The sequence below is a fragment of the Mya arenaria genome, chromosome 5 (assembly GCF_026914265.1).
Source record: "Mya arenaria isolate MELC-2E11 chromosome 5, ASM2691426v1".
NCBI lineage: Eukaryota > Metazoa > Mollusca > Bivalvia > Myida > Myidae > Mya > Mya arenaria.
This window is the reverse complement of record NC_069126.1, coordinates 43,935,204-43,949,680: the sequence shown is the minus strand read 5'-3', so window position 1 is coordinate 43,949,680 and position 14,477 is coordinate 43,935,204. Positions and strand designations below refer to the sequence as shown.

The window sequence follows — 14,477 nt, the reverse complement described above, 5'->3', positions numbered from 1 at the left end:
ACACTATACAGTTAACTTATTATCATACAGACATAATTACGTGCTGTACAGTGTGGATGATAGCATCATGTATACCTTGTATTACACTATACAGTTAACTTCTTATCATACAGACATGATAACGTGTTGCACAATGTGGATGATAGCATCATGTATATCTTGTATTACACTATACAGTTAACTTATTATCATACAGACATGATTACGTGCTGTACAGTGTGGATGATAGCATCATGTATACCTTGTATTACACTATACAGTTAACTTATTATCATACAGGCATAATTACGTGCTGTACAGTGTGGATGATAGCATCATGTATACCTTGTATTACACTATACAGTTAACTTATTATCATACAGACATAATTACGTGCTGTACAGTGTGGATGATAGCATCATGTATACCTTGTATTACACTATACAGTTAACTTATTATCATACAGACATAATTACGTGCTGTACAGTGTGGATGATAGCATCATGTATATCTTGTATTACACTATTCAGTTAACTTATTATCATACAGACATGATTACGTGCTGTACAGTGTGGATGATAGCATCATGTATACCTTGTATTAAACTATACAGTTAACTTATTATCATACAGACATAATTACGTGCTGTACAGTGTGGATGATAGCATCATGTATACCTTGTATTACACTATACAGTTAACTTATTATCATACAGACATAATTACGTGCTGTACAGTGTGGATGATAGCATCATGTATACCTTGTATTACACTATACAGTTAACGTATTAACATACAGACATGATTACGTGCTGTACAGTGTGGATGATAGCATCATGTATACCTTGTATAACACTATACAGTTAACTTATTATCATACAGACATAATTACGTGCTGTACAGTGTGGATGATAGCATCATGTATACCTTGTATTACACTATACAGTTAACTTATTATCATACAGACATAATTACGTGCTGTACAGTGTGGATGATAGCATCATGTATACCTTGTATTACACTATACAGTTAACTTATTATCATACAGACATGATTACGTGCTGTACAGTGTGGATGATAGCATCATGTATATCTTGTATAACACTATACAGTTAACTTATTATCATACAGACATGATAACGTGTTGCAAAAGTGTTACTGAAAACAACATGCATATGGTGGTATAGACAATACATTTTACTTGTAATTGTAGGACAATAATTTCCTGCTGCTTTGTGGTTGAATGCACTCATTCGGAATACCTCGGCCCTTTTGCATCGTAAACAACATCGGATGTTTGCCTGTACATCAAAAGAAATAGTTCGTAAAACAATTATGAATGATTGTGCTTAATCGTAGTGTTTTAACGTATATTTTTATTACATAGTTTAAATTTATTGCCAGGAAAGTGTATTATTGAATAAATAATTCTCAAGAGAAATGTCATTAACGACTATTAACTGCGATCTACTTGCAGCGTAGTTAAACTGTAAATATTTCTGATATATATCCGAGATTGTTCTCCGCCCCCCCCCCCCCGCCCAACACGTTATAGTTTACTTTCGATTTATATACGAGCATGACTACATAATGCAACGTGTAGAAATAAGCATAAACAATATTTGAAATTATCAACGTCTATATTAACATGCTGCAAAGTGTAGTTTAAAGCAATATGTATGCCGTCAAATAAACATTAAAGTTTGCTTGGACTTAAAGACGACCATGATGTCATGCTGTTAAGTGTAGTTTAAGAGAACATTTAATAAACTTCCTATATGTTTTTTTTTTATTTAAATGACTAATTTTCGTTTAAAAAAACACGACCCCAGACACCGTACAAGGGAAGAAAGTTTCGCTTGTGTATTAAAAAATAAACGACGCATTTTAATAATTACGTTTTCTTATTAGAGAAGTTAAAAGGTTAAAGGGACAAGACACCAGATGACACTAAACGAATTGAAAGAAAATGAAAATCGTCAAAAAACTTACATAAAATTGATATCGTTGTTTACAACGCATTTAATATTATTTGCCGAATTACCGCATCGCTTACGACACATGCATTTTTCGCTTTTTTTGCGTATATTTTTTAATCGGGATTTTCGAAAAAATAGAAAGACGGATATTGAATAAAACCGGGATAATGCTACGAAAACACGTAGACACGTAGCCCAAATGATCAAGATCGGTGATGAAATTGATCAATGGAAACTTTTGAAAAAAAGGCTAACTCTGCTGAAATGACAGCGAGTGGCTAAACTGCTTATTGATGTAATTTGTGTTAAACGTTCACATGACTTGCAAGGTGTTCGGTAAATAAAGATCTGCGCTATTTTTCAACTGTGAAACCATTATGCGCTCTTTTAAACGGGTAAATTTAGCATGACAATAACATGACATGATTGTTCCGTTTTTTCGTTTAATCGAGTCAAATGATGTAATTATGACATACTAGTATTGCTAAATCTAAACTTGTTTTGAGGAAATCTTGTATTTGCCCATTTTGGGACCATCTGGTGTCTAGTCCCTTTAAACGAATCCACTTAGTATTCGATAAAGTGACCATATCCGGTGTAGAAGTACAATCAATGCGGTGAAAAAAGTAGGTCAAGTGGATATAGCATGTTAAGCACGTTCTTTTTTCCAATTTCAAACCGAATGAAGATGGAAAGTAGCCAATAGTCTGAGGTGGTATAACCATGCTTTGATTCACTGTCATGTGTACACAAAATGGAAGTATCACAGAGTATTCAAATCACTTCTGAATTGATATTTTATCGGGTTCACGCGGTGAAATTTATTGCGATTTAACATTGAAACAAACAATTATCCTCTATATATTCAAGCTTATTCCAAAGGGAATAGTAATTTGACTGACTTAAAACTGTACTCTCAAAGATTGATAGTTTTGACAACTTCTTTTTTTTTTTATCTCGGAATGAGCCAATATTTGCGTAATTGTATGTAAACAAGCGATACAAAACTGCTGCCAAAATGTCATATATAGCAGATAGCAGTTATTTTCGTTCGAAATTGATATTTATGGCTGGATTGAACACATTAATACCGAAAAGCTGTATCCGAGACAAACACTAAACAAAGCTCAAAACTTTGAAAAAGCTATGTAACAATTGAAATTGACAGGAAATTGAGCAAACGTTTTTAGCAATGTCTTGAAGGGATGAAGGTGTTTGACACGTATTATCGATTTATCATCAGGTTGTCTTTGTACACATTCTGCTTCCAAATGCTTCCAAAAGGGTTGATGGAGTATAAATGACAAAATCAACGGTATTATTGAACGGTACAAAACACAAACTACGTGTTATGTTTGGTCTATTGTTTTGTCCGCGCGTACGTCCAACCATTTATTGTTCTTATAATGCTAACATCAGACTGCTTAACTGCTCGAATGAATTTAAGATTACTCTTACCACGATGTTCACCACACGTGACAACGTGTATAGTGCATATGCCGGACAAGTACCTTTAAGTTGCCATACATATTAGGGGTCAAGTGCCATTTTAGTCCACTTAATGATACATACTATTGTGATATTTTGCTGCATCATGCTTATTCGCATAGGACCAGGTGTCCACGATTTACGAACATATAATGCCAATGCCACACCTCAGAGAGAGAAACAGGCGGCTGTCAGCTTCATGTTCCGAATCACCACATCTGGCTTTGGTGCACAAATAATGTTTTTGCGAACTATGAAAATATACTGCCAGTGCAACAGCAACTTAACAATAACGTATACACTGAAACTGATTCCGTTTAACTCTCAAGGTACGCGTACATAGATCAGAATAACTAAGCAGACATAAATTCAACATGACAAGATAATAACTAATAATGATCAAATTTAGCTGATGTTTTGTCCCATTTTAAAGTGTTGCAGAAACATCCAAGGGCTCGCGCATGGAATTTCTCTTTTGCTATAAAATATTAAGACACAGAAGTGACACAACGCGATAAAACAATAAGAACAAACTGTACATACATCCCATTCTTTTTCAGTGAGACACATATCGTTAAGATACTAGGAAAAGACACTACCCCTGTAAAATATATACTATTTCAGGGAGGCTTTCAAACAACAAAATAAACAACATAATTATACACCATAATAATGAGTTTAAAAACAACAACAAATTCTTTTACTTGCTCGGTGTAAAGCACCGATACACGGGGTTCAACTTTCCCGAGTTAAACCAGTACTAAGTACACCACTTTCCAGGCACTAAATGCCGAGCACCAGGCAAGGGAGCTACTTGTACAAGCTTTCAACGTCTTTCGGTATGACTCGGCCAGGGATCGAACCCACGACCTCCCGCTCCGTAGGCTGGTGCTTTAACCACTAGGCCAGGGAGACGATATTGAATACATGAGTGAGAAATACCAATACTTAGAAGTGAATTAATATTTGGCCAGTCTACATCTAACGTTTACTGTAGAAACTGATAAAGTGTATATCAATTGATTTTTAGCTCGACTATTTGAAGAATAAGGAGGGCTTACTACTTGCCCCAGCGTCGGCGTCGGCGTCTGGTTAATGTTTAAATACTTCACACAGTTGTTCAGGACCATCACTCAGTGTGGTTAAATAACTCCATATTATCCTTAATACAAATTATGGCCCCTGATTGACTAAGACACTTAGGTTAAAGTTTTAGGGCAGGTTAAAGTTTTAGGGATTTTTATTAAAAAAACTTCTATACCCTTCATTCAATGCATTTAATTCTTAGACCATCTTACATTAAAGTAACATAACTCCATCTAACCCTAAATACAAATTTTGGCCCTTGATTGATTATTTTTATAGATTTCTTTTATAATTTTATTTTCTTTTTTTAACAGGCACATTTTTATGTTCTTAAGTTATTAAAATGACTTGCGTCATTGTTCGGGCGGACTGGTAGGAGGGCAGCGTCACCTTATGTATCGATTTTTTTTTAGCTAGGAGTGACCAAACTTGGTATATACGAAAAGATTATAGACCTTTGATGGGAATTCGTTTAAGGCCCCTAGGATTAAGGTCACGGTCAAAGTTACTATTCATAGAAAAATGGTTGGTATTGAATAACAATCTAGAAGTCACAATCTACATACTTCCACCAAACTTGGTATATAGGAAGAGTTTAAAAGAAATATTTTCTGAGATTGTGTTTTGGGCCCCGAGAGTTATGGTCTAGGTCAAGGTCACTGTTGCTACAAATAGAAATATAGTTAGGACTGAATAACTCAAGTAAGGGTTGACATACTGTGAACAAACTTGGGTTATAGGAAACGTTTATGCGGAGCTTTCATTGGATAGCCTTTTGGCCCCCTAGGGGAATGGTCAATGTTACTTAAAATAGATAACTGTTTTGTACTGAATAACTTTGGTTATGGTTGACATACTGTGACCGAACTTGATATGTAGGAAGAGTTTATGGAGGACTTCAATGGGATTGTGTTTGGGGCTCTTAGGATCAAGGTCAATCATTAAAAACCTGGTTTTGTCACATCGCGAATCTTGTTCACTTTTTTTTATTTGATATTTATTGCTTTTTAGAGGCACATATTACATCGTTACTGTATTCCCTTCTAAGTTAAAGCGGCGTAGTCGAGCGCGCTGTCTTACGACAGCTCTTATTATATATGAAGAAGCATTAGCTCATGCGTTTTCTTAAGGTTTGTTATGATAGTTTTAATTTCTTCTTCGTCGTCATAATCGGCGGCGGCGTCAGCGTATGCAGCGCTATCGTTGTGCGAAAACTTTCACCATAGTTGCAATTCAATAACCGATCACGATAATTACATAAAACTGAGTCATCTATCACCGTAATAGCCAAGCCCGGGTAAAACCCCCGCCCTGCGGGGACGAACTGGTGGTAAAATCCCCGCCAAATTCCCCCGCAACCCAGGGACCCTAAGTAAGGCACATTCCCCGATAAAACACGGCCCATTTCCCCGGATATCCCCGGTATACCCCGGACCTTGGGGGCCGTGGTTACAATTGACTGATGCATAAGCAATATTCAAATTCAAGGTCATTAAATTGGGTTTAAGTAAAATAGAGATGCTCTTGTTCTTGCAAACATAGACGGGATCTGGTTGCGTTTACTTTTCAAGTATGTTCCATGTGAACAATACGAGATTTGGCTGAATAAACTGAACAAGTACAATACAAACATAAAGTTAACTTAGAAGCATGTTTGAACCACAATGTTCATTCATGTTTTAATACACATTTGATAAAATTAATTGTAAAATTCTATTCATTTAAACGATTACATGTAGAGTACTGTGTCCTTTTTGAGAAATATTTTCCATCGGCTGTGACAGCTTGTAGCAGAATGTTTCTATTTATGACCGATTTTCAAACTACAGTCGACCCTCGATGGCTTGAACTCGCTTGGCTCGAATTCCTCGTTTGCTTGAACTAGATGTAAAGGACCTATTAACTTTACCTGAAAGTAAATATTCCCGCTTGGCTCCAATCATCCGAGGCTCGATGTATTTTTACGGGTCCCTGTGAGTTCGTGCCAAAGGGGCTCGACTGTATACATATAAATATTGCTATATTATTCTCTTTTTTGCCTTATCTATAATGATTATTTGTTATTCTTATTCGCTTTTTTGCCTTATCTATAATGATTATTTGTTATTCTTATTCGCTTTTTTGCCTTATCTATAATGATTATTTGTTATTCTTATTCGCTTTTTTGCCTTATCTATAATGATTATTTGTTATTCTTATTCGCTTTTTTGCCTTATCTATAATGAGTATTTGTTATTCTTATTCGTTATCGTTAATATACTTGTATCATGTTTTATCAATCAGGCACACGATTTATTTATGTACCACATACAATACAGTATTATAGTCACATACATTGTCTTTCAAATATCTTGATACCGTTCATTAAAGCTGCACTTTCACAGATTTACTGCTATGACTTTTTTATTTTTTGTCCTGGAATGAGCCAATTTTTTCGTGAATTTTTGAAAGCCAGTGATATAAGACTGCTGACTAAAGACCAGATCGCAGATTTTCATATTTCCTTTCGAAATTAATGTTTTTGTGTTTAAGCTTTACTAACAGTTTAAGAAAAATGCAGAAAAAACATCAATTTTTAAACTTTAATATGAAAATCTGTGATCTGATTTTTTGTAAGCATTCTTATATAACTGGTTTCCATGCATTTTCGCATAACATGGCCAAAACGCTCAATCTGTGAGAGTGCAGGTTTAAAGTGATATAAAACCTTTTACTGATAAATGTTTGTGACAGATACATATTATCATAAGTTTCAAAAAACAATGCGACGTACAGTCGTGTGTGCTGTCATAAGACAGCTTTTGTTAGTAAGAACAATCACATTATAAAAACTGACAAACTATCAAGTAGATGTTTAAACCGGAACTGAACGAATGTGAAAGTACAAAAGTGAATAATCTTAAAAAAAATAGTCACAACAAAGTTCAAGAGGGTGTTACCACAGCATGAAAATATATGTAATGAACGGACGACATTGAGCATGAGATAAACACCAGAAAAAATGATTTGTTTTATGGATAGCAAGATCATAGTTTGGACGTTTCTTCATTTTGCTACAAGTTCAAAAATAGGTGTTTCTCCAGGTAAGAAATTAGCTTTTCCTTTAAGATACGTTTGCTATATTTGAGATATTTTTCCATATATTGAATTGCTGTAACTTCCTTTTATTATATACTTTACGGTGGTCGATAAAGACTCTTCAATGTAATAAAACTGATATTTCACACAAGGAAAAAATAAGGTGGGTGTTCTTCACTGCTTTAGCCCGTTCTTACGTCCGAATTTAACCTGAGCGCGTATAGGGCTGAGACACAATTTCAACAAACGTCATTTCTGAAAGAGTGTTGCATTCGCATACAATTATTCTGTGAGAAAAAAACAATACAATTTCATGTTATTTTATATCCATTTTACTAAAATGGATATAAAATAACATGAAATTTTAGTGTTTTATGCCTAAAATGGACATACAATGACATGAAATTGTAGCGTTTTTTCTCAGATAATAATTGTATGCGAATGTGTTTGTAATAGTGTTAGATCGCAGTATATTTCACCTCGTAACCACCAAAAGATGAACATTTCACTGGTTTGTGCTCAATCGGTGAAATATATAACGATCTTACACTGGCACAATTACCCTCTGCCCGCCCGGTCAGCTCAATCGGTGGAGCGTTGTACTTTGAATCGGACAACCTGGGTTAGATTCCCGGGCGGACCAAGTCAGGTTTGTTGTGATTGGTTATGGAATCCTTTCTACGACCAGTCGCACCGTACCACTGCCCTTGGCATGTACAGAAGTTGTCAGATCCTTACAGAGGTGAAGGCACCTAGTACTGGTTCTGCCCAGGATATGTGTGAAGTGGTTGAGCTGTCACTCTGGGACCTTTTAATGTGCTCACGCCGGGACCCGGAGTATAAACTACTTACACCACCACCACCACAATTACCCTCTATCTGTTACTCAAGCAAGTTTCATAGATAAGCACTGCCGTTACCACATACTAAAGTGACACTCTTATTCAAAATCAGTACACATACACATGTTTTACAAACATTAATCATGAGTGATAAACCTTTAACTACTTACTAAATAATGCATATTTGGAAAATATGAATTACATATAACACAATTGTAACCGTGTTTTTAATAGCTGAACACGCAAAAAAAAAATGATTGGTGAATTCTAAAAGATAAACTGTGATCTATTTTCGTCTCATAAGGTAGAAATATCGTGTTTTCTGCACCTTTTTTTAAAATTCAACTCTGTATCCTTCGTAAGCATCATTAATTTCGACATTTATTCATCCTTTTTAGAATATTAAAACCTTTGAATTAATTGTAGGAAATTTGTGAGTTAGAGTGCATCTTTAACTATTCTTGTTTTTAGAACGAATCAAAAGTTTCCACAACTGCTGTCATATTTGACCAGCTATTTTCTTATATACGTATGTGATTATTTTTACATTGCAGTTTCGTCCGAAATAATTCTTACAGCGTCTAGAGTCATATCGGCACACCAGCAAAAATTCATTGAAGTCACATGTACAACTTTACATGTTTCAACCGCTAACTTTAAAATATATTACACGAGCAATGGCTCCACAAATTTGAAGTCTTGTATCAAAGTAACAAGCTGTGTTATTGGCCTCCACAGACTGTACGATTTAAAACAGGCTTATGAATGTAAAGTAATGATGACGATTGGCAACTTAAGCAAAACTACCATAGCAGAAAATCTCCTGCCAAGAACAGGTAATCTTCATTTTTCATCTTTATACTATGTTCAAAGAAGAAAAAATAATAGCTTATACCCAGTTGCACCCCGCTGCCTCGAACTCGCTTGGCTCGAATTCCTCGTGGCTCAAATTGAATGTAAAGGACCGATCTCTTTACATTGAGATTAAGTTTTCCCGCTTGGCTCGAATTTTCCGAGGCTCGAGGTATTTCCGCCGGTCCTAAGGAGTTCGGTCATCGGGGTTCGACTGTATAGTCCCTTATTTAAATGTTGAGTTTTTATTAAGGTATGACATGTTTATACGTTTGTGTCTCTAGTTCAAGGTCGTTTTGTCCATTGCCTTGAATATTAGACAACTGGGCTTGTCCCTGTAGTTTTCATTGTATTATTGATTTCACCTAATAAAATATTCCGCACAAGACCTTTCCATATTTACAGAAACAGAAAAATCCACATCAACTACCATAGCAGAAACTCTCCTGCCAAGAACAGGTAATCTTCATTTTTCATCTTTATACTATGTTCAAAGAAGAAAAAAATAATAGCTTATACCCAGTTGCACCCCGCTGGCTCGAAATCGCTTGGCTCGAATTCCTCGTGGATCAAATTGAATGTAAAGGACCGATCTCTTTACATTGAGCGTAAGTTTTCCCGCCTGGCTCGAATTTTCCGAGGCTCGAGGTATTTCCGCCGGTCCTAAGGAATTCGAGCCATCGGGGTTCGACTGTATAGTCCCTTATTAAATGTTGAGTTTTTATTAAGGTATGACATGTTTATACGTTTGCGTCTCTAGTTCAATGTCGTTAGGACCATTGCCTTGAATATTACACAACTGGGCTTGTCCCTGTAGTTTTCATTGTATTATTGATTTCACCTAATAAAAAAATCCGCACAAGACCTTTCCATATTTACAGAAACAGAAAAATCCACATCAACTACCATAGCAGACACTCTCCTGCCAAGAACAGGTAATCTTCATTTTTCATCTTTAAACTATGTTCAAAGAAGAAAAAATAATAGCTTATACCCAGTTGCACCCCGCTGCCTCGAAATCGCTTGGCTCGAATTCCTCATGGATTAAATTGAATGTAAAGGACCGATCTCTTTACATTGAGCGTAAGTTTTCCCGCTTGGCTCGAATTTTCCGAGGCTCGAGGTATTTCCGCCGGTCCTAAGGAATTCGAGCCATCGGGGTTCGACTGTATAGTCCCTTATTAAATGTTGAGTTTTTATTAAGGTATGACATGTTTATACGTTTGCGTCTCTAGTTCAATGTCGTTAGGACCATTGCCTTGAATATTAGACAACTGGGCTTGTCCCTGTAGTTTTGTCCATTGCCTTGAATATTAGACAACTGGGCTTGTCCCTGTAGTTTTGTCATTTGCCTTGAATATTAGACAACTGGGCTTGTCCCTGTAGTTTTGTCATTTGCCTTGAATATAAGACAACTGGGCTTGTCCCTGTAGTTTTGTCCATTGCCTTGAATATTAGACAACTGGGCTTGTCCCTGTAGTTTTGTCATTTGCCTTGAATATTAGACAACTGGGCTTGTCCCTGTAGTTTTATCCATTGCCTTGACTATTAGACAACTGGGCTTGTCCCTGTAGTTTTGTCCATTGCCTTGAATATTAGACAACTGGGCTTGTCCCTGTAGTTTTGTCCATTGCCTTGAAGATTACAGAACTGGGCTTGTCCCTGTAGTTTTGTCCATTGCCTTGAATATTACAGAACTGGGCTTGTCCCTGTAGTTTTGTCCATTGCCTTGAATATTACAGAACTGGGCTTGTCCCTGTAGTTTTGTCCATTGCCTTGAATATTAGACAACTGGGCTTGTCCCTGTAGTTTTGTCCATTGCCTTGAATATTAGACAACTGGGCTTGTCCCTGTAGTTTTGTCCATTGCCTTGAATATTAGACAACTGGGCTTGTCCCTGTAGTTTTGTCCATTGCCTTGAATATTAGACAACTGGGCTTGTCCCTGTAGTTTTCATTGTATTATTGATTTCACCTAATAAAAAAATCCGCACAAGACAGGTACCTTTCTATATTTACAGAAACAGACAAATCCACATCGTCCGACGAGCTGCTAAGGGAGAACCTGAAATGGATCATTGCTGGTGTGACAATCATTTGTGTTGCAGCTACCGTCTCAGTGGCATATGGGTGCGGACGAATGGGAAAACGATGTGAGTAAACAAACTAATAAAGTGCATTCCTTGGCAAAAGGAATATTGGTAAAAGTTGTAACCAAAATTTAGGCAAGCGAAATTCAAATATGCTTTACTGAGTAATAGGGACTCAAGAAAGTGGTATACAGTAGTTAGGTAAGTAATACAATGGAACCCGGTGTCTCGTACTCGCTTAGCTCGAATTTCTCTTTGGCTCAACCTGAATGTTAAAGACCATTGTTTTCAACTGAAAGTCAACATACCCGATTAACTTAAATTTTACAATCTATGAAAGTTCGAGCCAAGGGGTTTGACTGTATTTGTTACTCACTGTCTGGCAAATGGACCCTTCTGTAAGGCATCATCGCTAACAGGCGTTCTTGCGCGACTATTTATTTAATCAAGTTATATTAATTCTAGTTGAAATGATAAAATCAAATTCGTTATAATGAAGCATTATTTTCATAATTCATACATTTGTATGTTCGTTGAGTTTTAAAATTTCATTTTTATATGAAATGGAATATGTATTTATATATATTCAATTTTAAGATTATGACAAAATCCAGCGCGAGAACAGACGTCAATGCACACGAAAAAGTTCAGCTTATGACGTAGTCGAGCTTCCAGAATTTCCAAAAACACGTCCTGAAAAGGTCCAGTCGGTAGTTACACCAAGGATAGGTAGCTTTGATGAAATACCACACGTGCTGTTAAATAAAATGCTTCATGATAATTTTAAATGCATTTTTCATTAGTTCTCATTGTCAAACGTACTAGAGTTATATAAAAGTTTAAGCTTTATCGAAAGTTAAAGTTAATGACTGCTATAGCGGTAGGATTGTGTTTTTTTATAACAAATAATATAGAACAATATTTGTTTGTCTTAATATATATACTGAAGAAAATTACTAAACATCAGATCAGACAAGATGATGCATTAAGATAGTGAACAATTTGTTTCACAGATCAGAGGAGTTAATCCATTGAGAAAGGGAGGAATTAATGATACTACAACTCTTTCATGAATATGTGTTTCCCTTAAACATCGCGAAATACGTGAAGTATTGTTAACGGCATTGGTGGAGCAAACAGTCAATTTCAGAATTAGGGTTTGCCTGCTTTTTAGGAAAAGAATGACACCACAGAACCATACTTTGTTCGACGGCTTCAGTCAATCAGAAGATCTGTGTTTTCGTCCGCCTCTACGGCTTCGGGTTACATGAACATGATGCTCCCACAAGACATCTCCACTTCCAGAACTCGTTCCAAGAAAGACCAACACGAGGAAACAAGTTACGCTATACCAGATGTTACCCCGAGAATCCCGACACCATCACCTATCCCGCGGAGGGATAAAAAGCCAGTCGCACATCAAACATTGTCGCCAAGGACGACTAGGGTGAAGCCACCATCGATATCAACACTGCCGTCACGTTTACATAAAATTCGGAACGCGTGTCAACGGAAACAACATCATGTAGGTTTAAACCAAAATTACACCGAGTTGACAAAGTATTTAGACCGGCACTCGCGAACGAAAGAGGTGATTCACAGACTCAGACTGTAGAAAATACAAATCCGGATGGTCGTTCGACAAACAGTGACAATGCGAATAACAGAGAATCAGTGTGTGAAATATGGCATCCTACGAAGCCTGGATTCAAGAGTAGTTCGTTCGGACTCAAAGAGATATCGAAAACATGGATTTTGATCATGATGAATGATGCATGAATTTCTTAAAATCTGATTTATCGTTGCGTTATACAACTATTAATGCCACTATGGTGATTGGTTTCGATTTTGTTTACTAAATTGCCAATTATTGTACGGAGTTGTTGCAATACATGGAAGTTAAATGATGATTTCCTTTCATTTATCATTAAGATGACTAGTCACCTCTTTATGTAGAAGAGCGGATATAAATTATTTCCCTTTTATGCCAATTGTACTTCGCTTACCATATATGGTGTTTGATAGATTTTAAAAGGAATCTGCCGAAAATTAATTTCACTGACACACGTGCATGGACAACAATTGGTTTCGGTTTCACAATTATGTTTCCTTTAAATTAATCATCCATGTTTCATCATGTTATTGATATAAGTTAGTGTTGTCATTAAAATTTAAATAATTAATTACCGAGTTTTAATCAAAAATGCGGACCTTCTTCTTTTTAGCCGTGTCTCTTTTCAGCTGCGTAACGCAAACCAGCGGTGAGTTTAATTCAACATTTCAAATGTATGACTTATTTACATTACACTGTAAAATATTCGTAATTTTCGTTTAGACAAAAGTAAATTCTTAACATTGTGTTTTCATCGTATACGTTTTCTTTTTCAGGTGGCGAAATTTCGCCAAAGCTTACACCCTTGAACAGCTCACATGACTGTCAGAATTGTTTGTTTACTGAATTGGGTGTTCCTTTTACATTCAAATGTAATCTTGCAAAAGACACCCCTTTGACTGTCGTAGAATTCAAGTTAGGATCAAACATTGGCTTTACAGGTCAAAGAGAATCAACTGGCGTCTATGTATATAGGTCATACACGATCCGGGAGGAAATTCATTTGTTAAATGTAAGATGTATTGCATCCGTGGCATCCAGCACTTTTTCTTATGAAACTGAGGAAACAAATGCTACGTTGTATGTCACCAGTAAGTTGAATTACTTCTCTTATATCGTAGTTTCATAATTAATTGTTAATGTTAGTCTATACATCTTAACTCTTTGTCTAACTTTGCATAGTGTTTCTTATTCAATTACGACTTTTAGGCTCAATTCATCGGGAACAAATATTTGTATTATCCTATAAATCAACGCTGCATTATAAATAAAGATGTAGTTTGTGCAGTGTGTAGGGTCACTCGTTTGTAATCTATTCCGAAAGACTGTTTTCTGTTATTCTTAGCCTAACAAAATGCTTTATCCTATCTATTAATGCGACATTACAAACATATATTTATTACAAATGTCCTTTTTTACAATCCTGTTGTTATGAGAAACAGAAGCCTGTTCGTCTTGCCCTAATAAGAAATT

The 14,477-nt window shown here is 36.1% G+C and overlaps 1 protein-coding gene across 1 annotated transcript; it reads left to right on the top strand.

Annotated features, from left to right (window-relative positions):
• Window positions 1–7,493: 7,493 nt before the first annotated feature.
• On the top strand, window positions 7,494–14,033 carry LOC128235348 (uncharacterized). The gene is made up of 8 exons (XM_052950162.1): window positions 7,494–7,614; window positions 9,006–9,287; window positions 9,709–9,762; window positions 10,185–10,238; window positions 11,324–11,455; window positions 11,990–12,121; window positions 12,406–13,653; window positions 13,781–14,033. Exons 1-7 carry the CDS (start codon window positions 7,533–7,535, stop codon window positions 12,417–12,419), a joined length of 750 nt encoding a protein of 249 aa, XP_052806122.1. The 5' UTR covers window positions 7,494–7,532; the 3' UTR covers window positions 12,420–13,653; window positions 13,781–14,033.
• The last annotated feature ends 444 nt before the right edge of the window (window positions 14,034–14,477 follow it).